This window comes from Pelodiscus sinensis, chromosome 3, assembly GCF_049634645.1.
Source record: "Pelodiscus sinensis isolate JC-2024 chromosome 3, ASM4963464v1, whole genome shotgun sequence".
NCBI lineage: Eukaryota > Metazoa > Chordata > Testudines > Trionychidae > Pelodiscus > Pelodiscus sinensis.
Window position 1 is genome coordinate 140,343,147 of NC_134713.1, and position 19,132 is coordinate 140,362,278.

At 53.6% G+C, this 19,132-nt stretch overlaps 1 protein-coding gene across 4 annotated transcripts in view; it reads left to right on the forward strand.

The window, feature by feature from the left end:
• The window catches only part of LOC102448657 (uncharacterized), a 58,695-nt gene that overhangs the window by 7,937 nt on the left and 31,626 nt on the right, over positions 1 to 19,132 (forward strand). For 3 of the 4 annotated variants that reach the window (XM_075925031.1, XM_075925032.1, XM_075925033.1), the window contains exons 3-10: positions 969 to 2,261; positions 8,332 to 8,439; positions 14,304 to 14,465; positions 15,407 to 15,538; positions 15,741 to 15,932; positions 16,690 to 16,773; positions 17,869 to 17,987; positions 18,137 to 18,251. In XM_075925031.1, coding sequence (XP_075781146.1) covers positions 1,839 to 2,261; positions 8,332 to 8,439; positions 14,304 to 14,465; positions 15,407 to 15,538; positions 15,741 to 15,932; positions 16,690 to 16,773; positions 17,869 to 17,987; positions 18,137 to 18,251 — 1,335 coding nt within the window. In that variant the 5' untranslated portion in view covers positions 969 to 1,838. Of the gene's footprint in view, positions 1 to 522; positions 2,262 to 8,331; positions 8,440 to 14,303; positions 14,466 to 15,406; positions 15,539 to 15,740; positions 15,933 to 16,689; positions 16,774 to 17,868; positions 17,988 to 18,136; positions 18,252 to 19,132 lie in introns of those variants that run through there. The other variant, XM_006126516.4, reaches the window with a different exon arrangement.

A 19,132-nucleotide genomic window follows, 5' to 3' on the forward strand; every position in this document is an offset into this window, starting at 1 on the left:
TATCAGATGGGTGGCCAAAGATCTATTCCTGGTAGGTAGCATTTGCTAGTCCCTTGGGGCAGATTTCCCTGTGCATTGTATTAGAAAATCTACTCCCAATTTTGCTACTATGCTGCATGCTGTGGCCATGGGGAAATTAATGGGGGGAAGCAAGAATAGAACTCTCCTCCTCTTGCTTTAAAGGCCCAGGCATCACTAGACCTAAAGGAGATTTTCCATGAGCAGTACGGGGCGTATGACTCACAGAACAGTTCAGAATCCCCCCCCCCCCCAGATCTCCCTCACACCGGCAAATAGGAATTTGCTGTCCTAGTGTATAACACAGGCAGCTGATCAGCAGATCCCCGTGACCCTTGCTAAGAGGTGACCCCGGCAGAGGTGAGGCTGAGCCCCCGAGGGGCAGGAGCCTGGCGGGGGCCAGGAGGCGGTGGAGGGGGCCCTGGCCGTGCAGAGCCGACGGGAGCGGGCAGGCTGGCCCTGCAGCGCCCCCTCCCCCGCGTGTTTCCCGTTGCCATGGCGCCCGAAGAAGTTTCCTTGCCGAGGGCCGCTCCGCCGCCCATGCCGGTGGAATCCAATTGCATCATCGCCTCCGGCGCTGGTTGCCTGGACAACTCCGGGCACATTCGGAGATGATGATCCCTCCCCCCTCCCCCGGCCGCGCGCTGCGCCAGGGGGCAGCAGAGAGCCGCGGGGCAGGGCGACGCGCGGGCCGCAGCTGGGATCCCAGCCCCGGCAGCTCGGCGGGCTGCTGTGCTGGGCAGCGCCCCGGCCCCCAGTCGCAGCCCCGGCGAGCGCGGCTGGAAGTGAGCGCGGGAGCCGCATGACCTCATGCTCAGGAATTGCCTGCCGGACGGGCTGGGCTTGCGCGGGGGAGAGGGAGCCGCGGGCCGGCCTGACTTTGGCGTGAGCCCCGCCGGCAGGATGCGGGCGCCCCGGGCTGCTGACCCCTCTGTGCGTTTGCCCCGCAGAGCCCGGCCCGGCGCCCTGAGCGCAGCATGCCCGCCCCGCTGCTCCTGTTGCCGCTGCTGCGCACCCTCCTCGCCCGCCTGCTGCTCCTGGCTCGCAAGCGCCTCCTGCCGCTGCTCCGGCGCCTAGGGGCCCGCTTGGGCTCCCGGGAGTCCCGCGAGGCGGTGCTCACCTGCCTAATCTGCATCCTCAACTTGCGCAAGAAGGCGGACGACTGAGACCTCGAACCGGACAGCGCCGTGCACCCAGCCAGGCGGAGAGAGCATACAGCCCAGCAGTCAGCCCCGGAGCGGGGGGGAAGTTGCTCAACACTCTGCAGGAGCCAGGCCCCCCGCCTGAGAACAGACTCCCCTCTTCCCATCCCAGCTCTGCAGAGCTGCACCGTTTCCAGCCCTTCCCTGCGAGGATCATTTCCCTCATCTTCTGAAGATGGGACCCATTCCCCCGCTGGCCCCCCTTCTCCTCTCACTCCCTCTCCCGCCTGTTTGCTGACTCTGGAAGGGATCCCTCCCCTTGCTCTCCCCTCCCCCCCACTCCTCAAGAGACCTGGGATGGTGTTTTTGTGACTGGTGCCCTGTGGAACAATTGGAAACCCCACGTTTTGGGCCATTTCAAAGGAAGCTGGAAAGAGGCCTGGGAAGTGATCTGGCCCTGGGCCCTGGGGGACGGACTAGACGGCACCAACTGGGGCTTCTCCATCTCTGTTTCTGGAGGCGGAGTTCAGCTGAAATCCTGTGTCGTTTCCTTGCCCCGAGGCTGTGCAGGCTGCTGGCTGGATCCTTCTCTGCCTTCCCTCTCCTTTGGCAGCTACATGGGGAGTTTGGGGTTGTGATATCTCCTGAGGACTCCACAAGGCCCATGCTGGGGGAAGGATGTCCGGCAGCACAGTGAGGAAGGTCCAGCCCTTTACCATCAGCACCAAGCTCTCCCTGCCCAAGTGCACTGGGGACTTTCCTGCGGGTTCCTGCCCTGATGACACCACGGCTGCCCTGGATAACCGAGTCCTGTGCCAGAACCTCAATGAGCGTGTCCCCCTCTACTTGACCCAGGCTCAGTCCAGCCCAGTGCCCACTGAAGGTGGGTTCCGGAGCACCAGCTCAACTGAGGAGGGCATCACCGAGGAGGACCAGCTCAACCGCAACTCGCTAGCCCGCTCTATTAAGAAGATTACACTATCCAATTGGCAAGGGGAGGCTGGCCCAGGTGAGGAGGGGGTTCCAGGGAGTCCTGGACACACCAGCTGTGAGAGGAATCATAACAACAACAACAGCAGACCGGGGAAGGCTCATTTCAAGGTAAGAACTCTGTACCTGTGTCTGTACCCTGCAGAAACATGGTCTTTTTCTGTGCTGTGCTGCTCTGCATTCTGCCTCTTGTTACACCAGGGCTAGATTTGCCCCCTTAAGCCCCCAACCATCTCTGTTCTCAGCTGTGGGAGTCTGTCTCCATGTCTGCTGCCCTCTTTCCTTCCCAGTGAGAGGAGAGAGCAGAGGGCATGTGGAGGGGGACAAGCATGGGATTGGGGAAGAATGTCCCTTCTTATGAAGGGCCACTGGGAGCTCACTGGCTTCTCTATTTGTCCTGTTATTGAAGACTGGCCTTCTGGGAGCACTGACCACATGAGCTGTAAAGGCAACATCACTGCTCCCCCTCCCCCACAGAAGAAACCCTTTCTGAGGGGAGTTTGGAGAGAAATAAATGAGCATTCCTGAGCTTGGAAGAATCTGAATCCAGGGTTTGTTCCTCTGAAGCATTGTGCTAACTGCTACAACACTCCGGGGGGCAGGGGGTGTCTCTCAACCATTTGTAAAGAGAGGGCAGCATCATTATCCCCCATTTTACAGAACGGGAAGTTGGGGCTCAAGGTTTCATCTAGGAACACACAGCATGTCAAAGCTAGGAACAGAATCCAGGAGTCGTGGGAGCCAGTCACCAGTGCTCTCACCACTCAGACACACTCTTAATCACATGGTGCCTGAGCTCAGAAGATTACACCCTCCCCCAGGTGGAATAATGCAGTTGGGGGAAAACCAAGCAGAAACTCCCCAAGATTTAACCCCAGCCCAAAACAGCTGCTTTCACAGTGGGGCAGGACTGAGAAGAGCAGATCCCAAATCTTTGAGCTTTAGCACCCCTATTCGTAAAGGCCACAGCATTATGTGAGCCTCTGATGTGCTCAGCACACAGGCAGAGAATTGCCCCATCAGCTTTCACTGAGCAGCCCCCTGCCCTAGCAATGAATGAGGGATTCTCACAGATCCTTTGCCTCCTCTTGTCTGAGAGGGGAGGGGGGATGTGTGATAATTGCTTTCCTTTTTCTGTTACCTGGGACTGGGAGATTGAAATGAGTGAGTCAGCCCCTATTGAGGGGGACTGGAAGGGAGGGGACACCTGTAAACTAGGGCTTTATAAGAGTGGGAACGATAGAGGGCTGACGGAGTGGGGACATGTTAGCAGGAGTACTGTGTGCTGGAGCAAAGCTGTGTTGGAAGAGAAGGAACTATGATATCCACACAGGGTGATAGTGGGGCTGGAAGAGAGCGAGAGCAACATATTACTGCACTCTTTCCTGCCCTGCACCCCTCCTCCTCCCGCTATCCCAGCCCTGGGCTCCCCACACACAGCTCTGCCAGTGCCCCTCCCCCTGCCCTGCAGCCCCCTGCTACCCCAGCCCTGGGCTCCCCACACACAGCTCTGCAGATGCTCCTCACTCCTGCCCCTCAGGGCCTCTCCCCACTGTCCTGTTTTGAACTTCTGACTCATCGCTCCCTCAATGCCCTTTGATCCTGAATTGCAGCCCCTCAAGCCCCTCCCTTCATCTCTCTGCTGTTCCAGCCTCATGAGTAGCGACCGATTTGCCAAATTAAGGTTGTGGTTTGTGATGTAGAGAAGCATCTCTTGGAGAGTCAACTGAGACCACTAAGCTCATTTCACTTATGAGTGAAATAGGGATTGATGTCCAGGTTCTCAGTAGTGACCTGCTAACATGTTACCTCACTACACTCATTAGACCCTAAGGAACAAGTCCTCTAAGATGACGATGAATCCTCAGTCAAGAATGTGTGCGCATGCGCTCATGTCTTCCTGGCATTGAGCCCTATGGGATCTGTGCTTCCTCCTTTGGGTGGCTCTGGTTTACATGGTTGTGGCTGGCAGTGAAAGACACCAGCCTCTCATTTGCAGCCTCCAGTCGCCAAAGCAAGGCGAGGCTTAACTTATTTCTTCGTTTCCCATGCTCTCCAGAGCAAGTCACTGCTGTCTGCTGGAGGGGCCGGGCCGCGCCGCCTCTGCAGCCCTAGCGCAGCAGCTTGGCAGGAAGGATGAGGTCATCTTATGCTGACAGCCCTGTTTTCCTCGAGCTGGTGGATTCTGAGGCACAGTGTGTATAAAGTGCTGGTGTCACCTGCAGGCTTATTGCTCATGGCTGGGCGCTGGGTGGGGAAAGGCTGACCAGATCACATTGGGCATGGGGTCAAGACTTCCCAGAGGTGGTTCCCAGGACATTACCTGGCACAGCAGCAGCCGTTCAGTGTCTCTAACCCCTTGTTGTTCCACAAACAGGAAAGACACAGAGGTGCATATATATCCGTCACTTCTGGGGGTTTAGAGTCAGACCTGTAGGCACTGGTTGGGCAGAGAGGGCCCTGTTCTCCCTGAGATCTGCCCATCCTGCAGCAGCTAGGATGGTCCTGCCTGGGACCCTTTGGCTCAGTTAGATTTTTGTGTGCCTCTGATCATCCATTGCTGCCTCATGTCCCCTTTCCTGTTCAGGTGGTTCACCTCCTGCAGTGAAAATGAGACAGATAGAGCTGTTGCAGGGCTACTTGACTCCATTATAGGAATCTGCTAGCAGCAGAATGGGTTGAGCATGTTGCATAGATGCCAGGTCTCCCAGGGTGTTAGCTACAGAGATTCCTGGGGTGCTGCCACTTGACACTTAAAGCAAAAAGCTAGACCCCTGCAGATAACATCCAGTATATTTTTGAAGCCATCTGCATCCATGAACATGGATATCTGCGGGCCATGTTTGTGGAGCGTGTAGATTTTGTATCTGCACAGGGCTTTACATATAGACATCCTGTCAGGGCCGGTTATGTCCAGATGTTTCCAGACCCAGAGAGTGCCAAACTAGAGAGGTTCAACCTGTATAATTAAATTTAACATACTTGTGGCAGGAAAAACACCACAACAGCCCAACACTGTGGCATTTAATTTCAGAAAACAGAACTAAACAAAAATGAGCAGGCTAGTTAAACAGAAATTAAAAGGCACAGTGCCAAAAGTGAAATACGTGCAAATTGCATGGAAACTTTTCAGAGACACCATAATAGAGGTTCAATTTAAATGTATATCTAAATTAAAAAACATAGAGGATCAAAAAAGTGCCACCGTGGCTTAAAGACCAAGTAAAAGAAGCAGTGAAAGGTAAAAAGGCATCATTTTAAAAAGTGGAAGTTAAATCCCAGTGAGGAAAATAGAAAGGAGCATAAATTCTGTCACACAAAGTGTAAAAATGTAATTAGGCAGGTCAGAAAGGAATTTGAAGAACAGCTAGACAAAGCTCAAAAAGTAATAACAATTTTTTGTAAGAACCTCAGAAGCAGAAAGCGTGCCAAACAACCAGTGAGGCCACTGGATGATTGAGATGCTAAAGGCACACTCAAGGACAATAAGGTCATTGCAGAGACACTAAATAGATTCTTTGCATTGGTCTGAGGACGTGAGGGAGATTCCTACACCTGAGCTATTAGTTTTAGTTGACAAATCTGAGGAACTATCTCGGATTGAGGTGTCCTTAGAGGAGGTTTTGGAACTAATTAAGAAGTAACAAATGACCAAGACCTGCTGACATTCATCCAAGACTTCTGAAGGAACTCAAATGTGAAATTGCGGACCCCTACCAACTGTGGTTTGTAACCTATCCTTTAAATCATCTTCTGTATCAAATGACTAGGTGATAACTAGTGTGATGGCAGTTTTTAATTTGTACCAATTATAGGCAGGTAAGTCTGACTTCAGTACCAGGCAAATTGGTTGAAACTATAGTAAAGAAAAGAATTGTTGAACACATAGCCGAGCATAATTTGTTGGGGAAAATTCAACATTGCTTTTTGTAAAGGGAAATCATGCTTTATCAATCTACTAGCATTCTTTAAGAGGGACAAAAAGCATGTGGACAAGGGGGATCCGGTGGAGATAGTGTACTTAGATTTCCAGAAAGCCTTTGACAAGATCCCTCACAAAAGGCTCTTGAGCAGAGTTGGACAAGATGCAGCCTGGGGGCTGGATCTGGCCCACCTAACACTTTGATCCGGCTTTCTATTTATGTCCTGTTGCCAGCACCACTGAATTTCCAGGCAGTGACTCAGGCAGCAAGATCTTATTTAAATGGCTCCCGGTCACAACACTACCCCAGCTGGGGCCGGAGCTGCCTGCGAGCTCTTTGCTGTGTTTTTAGTTCAAAGCCTCTGGCCTGAGATGACTCCAGGAGGAGGCAAGTCCCCAGCCCCACCCTTTCCATCCCAGACCCCGCCCCTTCTGGTAGTGGAGCCAGCCCATGACCACATATCAAACATGGTCCCCCTACAAGCAGTTGAGCAAAGTAAGCTGTCATGGGATCAGAGGGAAGGGTCTCTCATGGATTGATAACTGTTTGAAAGATAGGACACAAAGGATAGGAATAAATGGTCAGTTTTTGGAATGGAGAGAGGTGAAAAGTGGTGTCACCCAGAGGTATGTACTGGCACCATTTCTGTTCAATATATTCATAAATGATCTGGAGAAAGGGGTAAAAAGTGAGGTGGCAAAATTTATAGATGTTACAAAACTGCTCAAGATAGTTAAGTCAAAAGTAGGGATGTCAAGCAATTAAAAAATGTAATCACGATTAATCGCTCGATTAAAAAATTTAATCACAATTAATAGCATGATTAAGGGCGTGCACTGCCCCTTTGAAATGCTGCGGCAATGTTTCAAAGGGGCAGCGCTGCAGAAGCCCGGGATCAGTGGGAGTCCTCAACTGACCCCAGGCTCAGTGCAGCTGCCCCTTTGAAACGCAGTGGTGGCTTTTCAAAGGGGCAGCACCGCGGGAGCCTGGGATCAGCTGGAGTCCCCAGCTGACCCCAGCTCAGTGCAGTGCTGCCCCTTGGAAAGGCCGCCCTGATGCCAGACCAGTGCTTCAAAGGGGCAGCGCAACGTGGAGCCGGGGATCACTGGGCACACCAGCTGATACCCGGCTCCTAATGCGCTGCCCCTTTGAAGCACTGGAGCAGCACTTCAAAGGGGCAGGACGGCATTAACACCTGCAATTAACGTGTTAAAAATATTACTGCATTAATTCTTCCCAGCGTTAATCGCAGGCATTAACGTACATCAATTGACAGCCCTAGTTCAAAGCAGAGCTTTAAAAAGATCTCACAAAACTTAGTGATTGGGCAACAAAATGGCAGATGAATTCAAACATTGATAAATGCAAAGTAATGCATATTGGAAAACATAATCCCAGATACATGTATAAAATGATGGGGACTAAATTAGCTGTTACCACTAAAAAGAGGGATCTTGGAGTCCTTGTGGACAGTTCTCTGAAAAAATCCATTCAGTGTGCAGCGGCGGTCAAAAAAGCAAACAGAATGTTAGGAATCTTTAATAAAGGGATAAAGAATAAGACAGAGAATATCTTATTGCCTCTATATAAATCTTGGTACTCCCACATTTTTAATACTTCATGCAGATGTGGTCACCTCATCTCAAAAAAATATATTGGCATTGGAAAATGTTCAGAAAAGGGCAACAAAACCTATTAGGGGTATGGAACGGCTGCCTATATAGAGAGATTAAAAAGACTGGGACTTTTCAGGCTAGAAAGACACAACTAAGGGGGATATGATAGAGCTCTATAGAATCATGACAGATGTGGAAAAAGTGAATAAAGAAGAGTCATTTACCCCTTTCCGTAACACAAAAACTAGGGGGTCACCAAATTAAATTAGTAGTAGCAGGTTTTAAGCAAACTAAAGGAAGTGTTTCTTTGCACAACACACAGACAACTTATGGAACTCCTTCCCAGAGGATGTTATGAAGTCCAATACTATAACAAGGTTCAAAAAGAGCTAGATAAATTCATGAAGGATAGGTCCATCAATGGCTGTTAACCACAATGGGTAGGAATGGTGTCCCCAGCCTTAGTTTGCCAGGAACTGGGAATAGGCAACAGGCGATGGATCACTTGATAATTACCTGTTCTCTTCATTCTCTTGGGGACACTTGGAGTTGGCCACTGTTGGAAGTTTGGATATCAGGATAAATGGACTTTTGATCTGACCCAATCAGATGTTCTTATGTTCTTGTGTTTTTTACCTCTAGGTCTTTCTCAGAAAGGAAGTGGATGTGAAGGAAGAAAAACAGGAGGCCAGGAGCCCCCACGCTGGTGATTTCTGCTCTCCAGTGGACCAGGGCTCCCCGTTCCATATGGTACAACCCTGGTTCTTTTGATTTATAAAGGACTGTGTGGGTGTTGTCCTGGGGAGGGATATTCTGGGTTGGTTTGGTGTAGGGATGTAATAGTGTAGTCAATTAACCGATAAGCAAATGCTTATAGGTTAATGTTAGGGCTGTCAATTGATGTGCATTAATGCCTGCAATTAACACATGAAAGGATTACTGCGTTAATTTTTTTAACACGTTAATCGCAGGCGTTAATGCTGTGCTGCCCCTTTGAAGCATCGCTCCAGGACTTCAAAGGGGCAACGCATTAGGAGCTGGGGATCAGCTGGAGTCCCCAGCTGACCCCAGGCTCCGTGCAGTGCATTAGGAGCCAGGGAGCAGCAGGAATGGCCAGCTGATCCCCGGCTCCGCGGTACACTGCCCCTTTAAAGGGACAGAGCAATGTGGAATCAGGGATCAGCTGGACACTCCATCTGACCTTTGGCTCCTAATGCACTGCCCCTTTGAGGTGCTGGGGCAGCGATTCAAAGGGGCAGTGCTGCACGGAGCCCAGGGTCAGCTGGGGACTCCAGCTGACCCCAGGCTTCCACAGCGCTGCCCCTTGGAAACACCAGGGTGGCGTTTCCAAGGGGCAGCTGCACTGAGCCGGGGTCAGCTGAGGACTCCAGCTGAGCCCGGGCTTCCGCAGCGTTTCAAAGGGGCGTTCACGCGATTAATCACAAAAAATGTTTTTAATCGCTTGACAGCCCTAGTTAATACTATAGAGTACACGCATTCCCCCTCCTCCCCTTGACAGTAAATTTTTTAGCATGCTGGCTGGCAGCCTGGCTCAGTCCTGGCTTGTGCTGGGTCCAGGGCCTAGGCTCTCTGCAGCTCTGCATTTAAAATGTATTAGGAGCCAAGCAGGCGGGCAGCCCGGCTGAGTTCCGGCTCGTGGTGGAACTGTATCCGAGGCAGCAGCGTGGTGTGCCAGGCAGCCAACCCGCGAGGGGAGCTGTTTTTTAAACTGGCTCCCCTCACAGACCAGCTTCCGCCTGGTACCCCGCGCTGCTGCCTCTGTATCACAGACAGCAGTGAGGAGTGGCAGGGGGCTCTTTGGGAGTGGGGCTGGAGTGCACTGTCTGCTGGCCCCGCCCCCGGGGACTATAGAATTGTCGAGTAACCAATAAGAATTCAGGAGGTATCTCGACTATTCACTTAACCAATAATTAACATCCCTAGTTTGGTGCTGCATGAATGTGGCCTGCGAGGGCCCTTTCCTGAGCGCAAAGATAGCTGGGAAAAGTGAGCTCCCTTCTACTCCAGGTGTGATGAAAAGCCAGTGAAACAGGAGGTAATGGAGCCTCTCATTTAGAATCCTTGTGGCAAATGCGCTCCATGCCAGTTGTGGGGCTTCAGTTTGAGCGAGCTTGTGATGTCTATGGAGAAGACCCCGTTGCTGAGCAGCCCTGCGCACAAGTGTTGGTGCTGCTTATTTGACCCAGGCTGGGTTAAGGCACCATGGGTCTATGCCCAGGGCCCAGGCTTATGGGGTCACATGATGGTGCCAAACTCTGTTTCCAGGGTTGTTTCTCTGGTCCTTGAGGTTGCATAGAAAAGCTGGCGAAACGTGGCCCAAGTGTAGTGAGCGCAGTGTGGTCTGCCGACAGAGAGCCTGGCATGAGTGCCCCAAGGGGGTACGCGGCCTGACCTATCTCGGGTAACACTGCTGCTCCAAGTGCCCCACTGATACCATCCCAGCAGAGGACTCTGTGTGTTGCGAGACCCTCACGGCTAGGGCGGTGTCAAACCTCCCCACCGAGTCCTCAGCTTCAGTGGTTGAGGGCTGAATCCTCCCTTCCCAGAGACAGAGCCCAGCCCAGCCTGATGACAGGGAGCAGTGACACAGTGCAGAGCCATGCCCATGTCATGGTGATGGGTGTGTCTAGGGCCCTCGATTGCCTTAGTCTAGCCCTGCTGCCAGGGCAGGTTTGGTAAGAGGGCTGATGAGGGTTACAGGTTTGTTGAAGGTGGCAGTGAGCAAAGAGCCTGCTGGCTCAGTTCGGTGCTGTATGGGGGAGGGATTTGTCCATCCAGTTCAGATCAATACTCATTTCCCAGCTGATTTATTCTTTACCCTGGGTCCTCCCATTGCTGGAGCTCTGAGCTTCAGCTTCTTGTGGACGGATCAGCTGCCATCTCATTGCTGCCTTCTCGCGCCACGCACCCCTTGGCCACAGCATGTGGACTGTCGTCAGGATGTCCGGTTCCCCATTCAAACAGAATTCCAGCCCCCAGAGGCTTCGTGGAGACAGAATTGGTCACCCCCATGGTCAGGCACAGAGAGAGGCAGGAGAGCCCCTTGGCATTGGTCATAGAGCAATAAGGCCAAGGGACCGGAGACACAGAAGTCTAGCCAGAGAACTTCAGCCAGTGTGCCCCACAGGCTGTGTGGCAGCTGCTGTGTTCTAGGGGAGCTGTGTCCTGGTATGGCCCCGCCCCATGGCAGGGCGGGGGGAAGTCCTTTACATGATCCCATCTCCAGATTGTTCTTGCCTTCTGCAGCTGGGCTGCTCAGGGGGTCTGGGTCAGCAAACAGCCCTGCTGGGGGTGGGGGAAATCATCCTGCAAGATTACAACTCTACTGACAAGCTACGTTACTCACCACCCACAGCGCGGCCTAGTTCCACCTCTCCCCACTCCATGCCAAGTGCTGCGCCTTGATCTGTCCCCTCCCAGCTTGATCTGCTAGCCAGGCCCTACCTTCCCTTCTCAGGGGCATGCACACAACCTTCACTATTAAAGCTATGGCGTATCGCCCACTACTGCCGATCCCTGTCCTTGTGGCTGGACTGTATGCTCCATGGGGCCGTGTCCACAACTGGTGCCATACCAGGCTTCTCTGCCTGCTCCGTCTCCCAGGAGAGGCTGGCACTGAGCTTCCTCCATGCAGCAGGACGTGAGATCCTCACAACCCCAGCCCTCTGCAAGGGTTTGTGCAGCTGGACTTGGGGCTGAGCTTGGAGGAAGGCCAATCCCGTCGCTGGCTGACCTTCTCTGTCGCCCCCGTCAGAGCTGGAGCCCGGACAGAACATTCCGTCAGCGCTGACCATGGGAGCCAAACCCCAGAGGAAATGCAGAGCTTCTCCCCCTTGACGAGTTACTTAAAATAAGAGTCTCCAGATGCCCCTGGAGGAGCTGTGGGCTTAGCTCACTGGGAAGGAAGCAGTGCCCTGTGGGAAGAGCGGGAGAATCACCCTTTTGTTTCAGCTGCTCTCTCACTTCTGAGCTCTGCTCATCATTAAAGAATACTGGATGTGCAGGCGAGGAAAACGCTGTCCCCAAGGCCCTCAGAGTCTGGTGGAGGCGGGCATGGGGGTGGGGTCAGGGCACTGCAGCCCCCTCCCCAGGAAGACAGAGCCCCTCACTCTTGACATGCAGCCGGTGAGCTGAAACCACAACATTAGTTGGGCACACTGCAAAGTAGTTCACATATGTGGAGAGAGATCCTTGGGGGCAGGGGTGATCCCCGCTCCCACTGGGCCCAGGCTAGAGGGCATTAGGCTCCTGAGCCACTCCACTCCATTTTCTGGCTGAGTGCAATTGGCACAAAGCTGATGGCTCCCTGTGCTCGCAGAGGGGAGACTTCCAAGATATCCCAGCATGCTTTGATGTTGCGCTTGAGGGCTGGGGGAGGGTGGCAAGATTGAGGAGAAGGCAGCTGTGGGGGGGGGGGGAGGAGTGAGGTAAGGAGAGAGCAACAGATGACTGAGTTTCTCACAGAAATATGCATTTTCACTAAAATCCACTACTTACCACAGGGGACTGAAGAGCAGCACGTGTTCTGAAATGGGGGGGGGGGGAGCACACTGGGAATTACAGGCCAGCATGCTTTATTGGCATTGCATGTGATAAACTAATTGAAAGGATGATTAAAAGTAGGAATTATAAGCCACCTGGCTAATCATGGAGGCTAACCAGCGTGGCTCCGGCCGGGGAGAATCTCTTCTGTCGGAACTCTGTGAACAATAAAACAGGGTAATGGCAAAATGGTTGACCTAATTTATTCGGACTTCCATAAAGCCTTTGATGAAGTCTGGCACAAGAGTCTAGTAAGAGAACTATGTAGCCATGGGGTGAGAGGCAAAATACCATCATAGATCACAGACTGGCAGAGACAGAAAACAGAGTTGGAATAACTGGTTAATTTCCAGCATGGCAAAGGTTAGCAGCGAGGTGAGCCAAGGCTCCAGGCTGAGACCAGCGCTGCTTGACAGATGTATTAATCTGGAAAAGGCAGGGAGTCGCGAAGTGGGAACATTTACAGCTAGCTCAAAATTACTTAAGTTAGTCGAGCCCTGAGAAGAGTGTGCAGAACTTCAGAGGGATCTAACCAAGCTAGGTGAATGGGCAATTTGATGGCAGATGTGTCCGTGGTGATGAATATGAGGTAAGGTACTTTGGAGGGAATTGACTGAATCACTCATACACCTTACAGGGCATAGGTGCTAGAACTAGGAAGCTGGGGGTGCTGTGACAACCCCTGTCTTGAAGTGATTTCCATCAAACACAGGATTTACGGTTCAGTTTGATGGCTCTCAGCACTCTGCCTAGTCCCAGCGCCTCGGTTACAGGGCTCTATATTAACTGTGTCAGTTCAGGAAGAAGACCCGAGCATCGTTGTGGACAGCTCAATAAAAACCTCTTGGGAGTTGCTGCCCAAGAAGGGAACCAAATGTTCAGGAGCATGAGCAATGAGAGGAAGAATAATACAGAAAATATTATAATGGCATGTGCAAGTCTGTACTACGTCCATTCTGATCATCCATCTCACAAAGGAACTAGTCAAAATAGAGAGGATTTGGAGACAGGCCATAAGGATTTGGAGACAGGCCATAAGATTGATTAGAGACCTGGAAAACCCTCAGAGGGAAAAGAGATTGAAAAGATTGGCATTGTTTATTTTAGAGAGGAGATAAGCAAGATGGGATGTGAGGGAAGAGTGCAAGCTAGTGAAGTGCAGAGAAAGTAGATCAGGTCATTCAGCTCATAACATCTGACCAGGGAGTATCTGGTGCATTTGAAAGGTGAGGGTATATTTGAAACTACCCCAAGGAAACACTTCTTCATGCAATGCACAATTGGGCCATGGAGCTCATTGCCACTAGATACCAAAAAGCCAAAAACTTAGCAGGATTCAACCAAGACTGGAGATTTATCTGGAGAACGAGAATGTTCAGAGATACAACAATAAGGATTTTTGAGAGAGGGAACGTTCTGGAAGGGTTATGAACTCTTCTGCTTCTAGAGAGAAGCCAACCTCTAACTGCTGGATATTGGAAGGAGACTTTTCATGGAAACAGGTTCTCTTACAACTGACTACTGTAGGGTTTCTTTCACTCTCCTCTGAAGCATGTGATGTTGGCTGCTGTCAAGGACCCTATCTGGAGGTAGCTCTGGGCTGATCCAGGAATGCAATTCCTGTGTGTATAAGGGAGAGGAAATGTACGGAACCAAGAAGAAGCCGATGGAGAGGGTTGCATTTTACGTGGTTTATCTATTTAGATTGCAAATTCTTGCCGCATCGGTTGTCCCTAGGACTATCCAAGTGCGGAGACCCGTGCATGTGTGTGTGTGAAACCATGCAAAATTCTGTGCACAACAAGCGACTTCCATCTCCGAAAAACACCAGACCAGAAACTCAGCTGGTGCAAACCATTGAAGTCAGTGGGCCAGATCCTTGGGTGGACTGGCTTGGCGCAGCCACATTGAAGCCAATCCTTAGTATTGAATGCCTGCAACACTCAGACCAATCGAGCTGCTACCCCCTTGCGTGTGGATGTGTGGGGGGCGGCTCAGGTTTCCATCCCCAAGTAAGGGCACTAAATCTTTTCTCTCCATGACTCCCTTAGGTTTCAGGGTGCCATGCAGCAGCTGTCTGGAAGGAAAGTGTCAAGAACAAGGAGCCAAATGGAGTGTCTGGGCTGAAAACTGGCATCCAAAACAGTGCAGGGCAGGCAAACCTCCCTGCCCAGAGTCCTCTGATAGTCCAGTTCAACCGAGAGATAATGCAGGTAGAGTCTGGGATATCCTCTTCTGGGGATCCCGGGAGGAAGGTCTGGGAGCAGTTGCCTGGGATGTTGATCCACACGATGTGCCTCTCCATTGCAGGGTGCTGGGAGTGGGCCTGGGGGTGGGGGGGCGGTGATGGTAGGAGACAGTCCCTTCCTTCCAGCTCCAGTGGAGTGGAGCAGGGATGTGTCCATGGCCGGAAGCCTTTCATCTGAGAAGCAGGCACATCGGGGAGTGAATGCTCAGCCCATTGTTGTGGCATAACGTCATATTTGGCAGCCTTTCTCCAGACCGTCTGCCCCAGGGAGCGTGGGTCAGTCCTCACAGGGACCCAGCTTCCTCCCGCCTCCCCCTGCAACAGAGGCGGCACAGGAAAAGGGGTCACAAAGAAGGGGTGTCTCTGCTCTGCAGGGGCATGAGGGCCGCGGGGGAGGGAATGAAAGGAGAACAGGCTCCTCGTGTGATGGGTAGAGAGACAGCCTGTGAGGCCTGCCTGCCTGGCTGCGTCCTCTCCGCTCAGCCTGCAAAGGGCTTTGGCAGCCCAGCAATGGAGATGCCGTCCGGCCAGACTGCGGGGCTCTGCAAGGCAGCGGCCTAGGGATCCGCCCAGAAGTTTCAAGCTTTAACACTTCAGGCACCTTCTCCCAGGGGCTGTGCCCGGAGCCCATGCCAGGGACCCGCAAAGCAGCCTCATTCTGCAAATCAGAAGCTCCTGTGCCACATCAGCCCCATGGACCCAGGCCAGTGTCCCCTCCTGCCTGCTCCCCCAGCTCACATCACTGGGCCCATCTCTCTGCCAGGCCAGGGCAGACCAATGGCCCCATGTGTCCCTCTCTGGGATGGGCCCCTTTACCCTGCCATCCCACCAACTCCTGCAAGTGGTTGTTTCCTCCGGGAAGGAGGCAGTGGGACTCCCAGATCATAGCACCTCCCTGTGTTCCAGGCCGAGAGCTGGGTGCGAGGGAAGCTGCGGGACCTGAAGGACAGTGGCTGTATCCAGGACTGGGAATGGGTGACACAGACCCTGCAAAGAGACATGAAGGATTTTGAGAACAAGCTGATCAAACTGAACCAGGTATGGTGGGGACTCCGGGACAGACCCACTCCTAGTCCAGCCTCCTCCCCAGCAATTCCCTGGGCTTGTGCTGTTCTCGCCTGCCCCCAGGCAATGCCTGGCTGTCCCTTTGTGCTGCTCCATGCCTGGGAAGTTCTCCAGCGGGCCAGTGGATTGAGGGCTTAGGTTCTCTGAGCTGCTTCACTTCCTTGCCTCTCCCCAGATGGGTGAGCAGCTCATGGGCCGGCCCAGCCCCAGCGTGGAGACAGTCAGGAGGCAGCTGCTGTCCCTGAGGGAGCAGTGGCAGTTGCTGAAGCAGACAGCCGCGAATCAGAGCAAAGCGCTGAGTGGGCTGCGCAACCTGCAGGAATTCAACAGGCGAGCAGAGCGACTGGAGGCTTGGATCCGGCAGAAGGTAGGCGGAGTGGGAGAGGGACCATCAGCTGGATGGGACCTTTTCAGCCTTCTCCCCACTGTGTTAGGGATATACCCCCACCTGGGATATACCCCCACCTGGGGGCTTGGAGACCGCCCAGGAGCAATCCCAATGCTGCCCAGCTGCTTAGCAGAGTGTCCACAGCTAGGCTTGTGTTTCTATTGGTGGTGCACATGCATGGTGTAACATGTCTCGATGCACATAAAATTTATCCTGCACATGGATGGAAAAGATAAAAGGGAACACTGCCCCCCACCCCTCTGCAGTGTCCTGGGGCCCTGCCCCTGCAGGGGGGTCTTTTGAGCACACACACCACTTGGAAAAGGCAGGGCAGCAGCCTAGGGGCCCAGGATGGGATTATAGGGTGGGAGATGTTAGGGCCCTGGCCCCACAGGGAACATAGCGCTGGATTACAGATGGCATCTTCACACTCTCAGCCTGTGGGCACAGTGCATTTGCCATGGCAGCCAGGAGCCGGCTGCCTGTGCGATGTAGAGGGCAGTCGAGATCACCCCTGTACAGGCATTTATCCTCTTTACAGAAGGGGAAACTGAGGCACGGGGAAAGGACTTGCCCAAGTTGACCGGTGAGCTGGGAGTGGAACCCAGGAGTGCTACCTGCCCATTGCCCAGCCCTCGCTCTAGACCTCCTGCCTCAGGTTCAGTCTGGGGCAGTTTCTCTGTGGATCTCTGAGCTTCCTTTGTCCTCCCCTTGTTCTAACTCCCATCTGTCCCAGGAAGAGAAGCCCGTGCTGGCTGCCCTCCTGCAGCAGAGTGTGGACAAGATCCAGCTCACGCGCCGCATCCTTGATTTAAAACAGGTGAGCGTCTTGTCCCTGGCTTGGCCCCTGCCACTCCACTCCCAGGGGACATTTTGGGGTTCTCCACTGTAGCTCAGCCCCCAGGAGACACCTCAGCTCCCTGTCCGCTCTCCACTTCTGCTTCCACTGGCTTGGTGTTGGTGCCAGAAGAACGACCAAGCTGAGCCGGGGAGCATCTCAGACACTGTCCTTTGGGGCGGCCTCTGCAGGTTCGCACTGTTGAGCCTAGCGCCCCCAAGAGCAGTAAGTATCAGAATGCTCTTCGAAGCCAGGCCCGTCAGCAGCAAAGTCCATTGTGCTGGGGGCCCCCAACTCAGCTGGGCCACAGCTCCCGCCCATGCCTCTCTGCAGCCAGTGCTGCTGGAGCATCTGGAATGGCGCTCATAGACTTCAAGGCCAGAAAGGACCATCATGATCCTCTAGTCTGACCTCCTGCACCTTGCAGACCACAGACCCTCATCCACCCACTCCTGATGGAGACCCCTAACCGCTGGCTGAGTTACTCACGTGGGTGAATCATGGTTTAAAGACTTCCAGTTACAGAGAACCCACCATTTCCACGTGTTCACACCTGCAAGCGACACGTGTGCCACGCTGCAGAGGAAGGCGAAACCCCCCCAGGAACTCTGCCCACCTCACCTGGAAGAAAATGCCTTCCCGACCCCCAAATGGTGATGAGGGAGACCCTGAGCATGTGGGCAAGACCCACCAGCCAGACACCTAGGAAAGAACTGTCAGTAGTAACTCAGAGCCCGCTCCAGCTAGTGCCCCATCACCAGCCACTGGAGATATTGGCTGTTAGTCACAGATCAGCTCCATGCCAACGTAGGCCGCCCCATCCGAACAATTTCTCCATGAGCTTATCAAGCTCAGTCTTAAAGCCAGTTACCCCCCCCCCCCCTTTTCCCCGCTGGGAAGGCAGTTCCAGAACTTCTCCCCTCTGGTGGTTAGAAACCTTCATCTAGTCGGTGGGGGCCAGTTTGTATCCATTTGTTCTTGTGCCCACACTGGCGCTTAACTGGAGCGGGCGCCAGGTGCTGAGTGCTCCTGTGGGGAGAGTTGGTGGGATTTCTCCCTTTCTCTGTCTGAGCCCAGGAGGAGCAGCAGTTCCAGGGCCTGCATGAAGAGATGAACAGCCTGGCCCAGAAACTGGAGAAACACGGCAAGAGTGAGAGCCGGAGCATCTCCGCCCGGCGCAAGCACCTCAATAAAATGTGAGCGATGGGGCCCAGAGAAGGGAGGAGTCATAGCAGCCAGGGGGCTACAGAGCCAGGCTGACTGGGGGGGGGGGGATGAGGAGGCCGGGGGAGGCTGCATTTGGCAGCACAGTCTGCAATAACCTCCTCCTGCTTTCCCTGTCTAGGTGGCTGCGGCTCCAGGGGACCCTCAGGGAGCATCACGAGACCCTGCAGCTGGCCCTGGAGGCAACTGCCTTCCTCCAGCAAGCAGACATGCTCCTCAGAGCCATCCACGCCAAGGTACCACCCAGGGCTCAGAGCGGGATCGGACTCCAGCCCTGTCTGTGGTTTGAGGAGTACTGGGGGCCAGGATGGGAAGTTCTCAGGCTGGGCTATCGGGGCACCCGAAGCCAGAGAAGTTTGGAGAAGAGCCAGCTCTGCTCTCAGCCCTGACATCTGGGCTAGAACAGGGGCTGAGGCGGGTGTGAAAAGAATATTCCCCCCACCAGACAGCTGGGGAGAAAGGCCTTTGCTTTGCTTTGCAGCCACCAGTAGCCAGCCCAGGATGAGCTGTTTCCACTCCCTCATGGCCACAAGCTCAGTGGCTGGTGCCTCAGGATATCAAGGGAATTAAGGGCAGGGGGACCCCAATATTGCAGAGAGGACACCCACAGAAAAGGGCTTGGCTGTCCAGGCCAGTTGGAGTGAGAGCTACCCCACGGCCTGTGCTCCGTCCCTATCAGGCCCTGGGAACTGAGCTGAAGTGAGATCTCTCCGCAGCCCTGGGTGTGCGCAGAGCCATGGGGGCCTGATGGGGAACATCACGCTCTGCCTTTTCTTCCCTGGGGCCAGTCTGTACTCCCAGGGAATGAGGGATGTTCCTCTTCTGAGAGCTGGTGGGAAGGTGACTTTCTGGGAACTCCCTGCTCTGGGGCTGTGTCACCAGCTGCCCTGCCTGCTAGGGAGTGGCTGCCCCGTTAGGCAGACTGAGAGGTGACGGACCCCTGAGTTACATCATTGCTGTGCTGGGAGAGATGACCACTGTCACTGGAGAGCATGATGGTAGGTGATGACTCCCATGTAGCTAGGGTCCTCCTAGCCTACGAGGCATGGGGTGGGGACTAGGGTCAAGCCGAGGGGATCCAAATGGCACAGAGCTCTGCAGGGCCCTCTCCCCATGT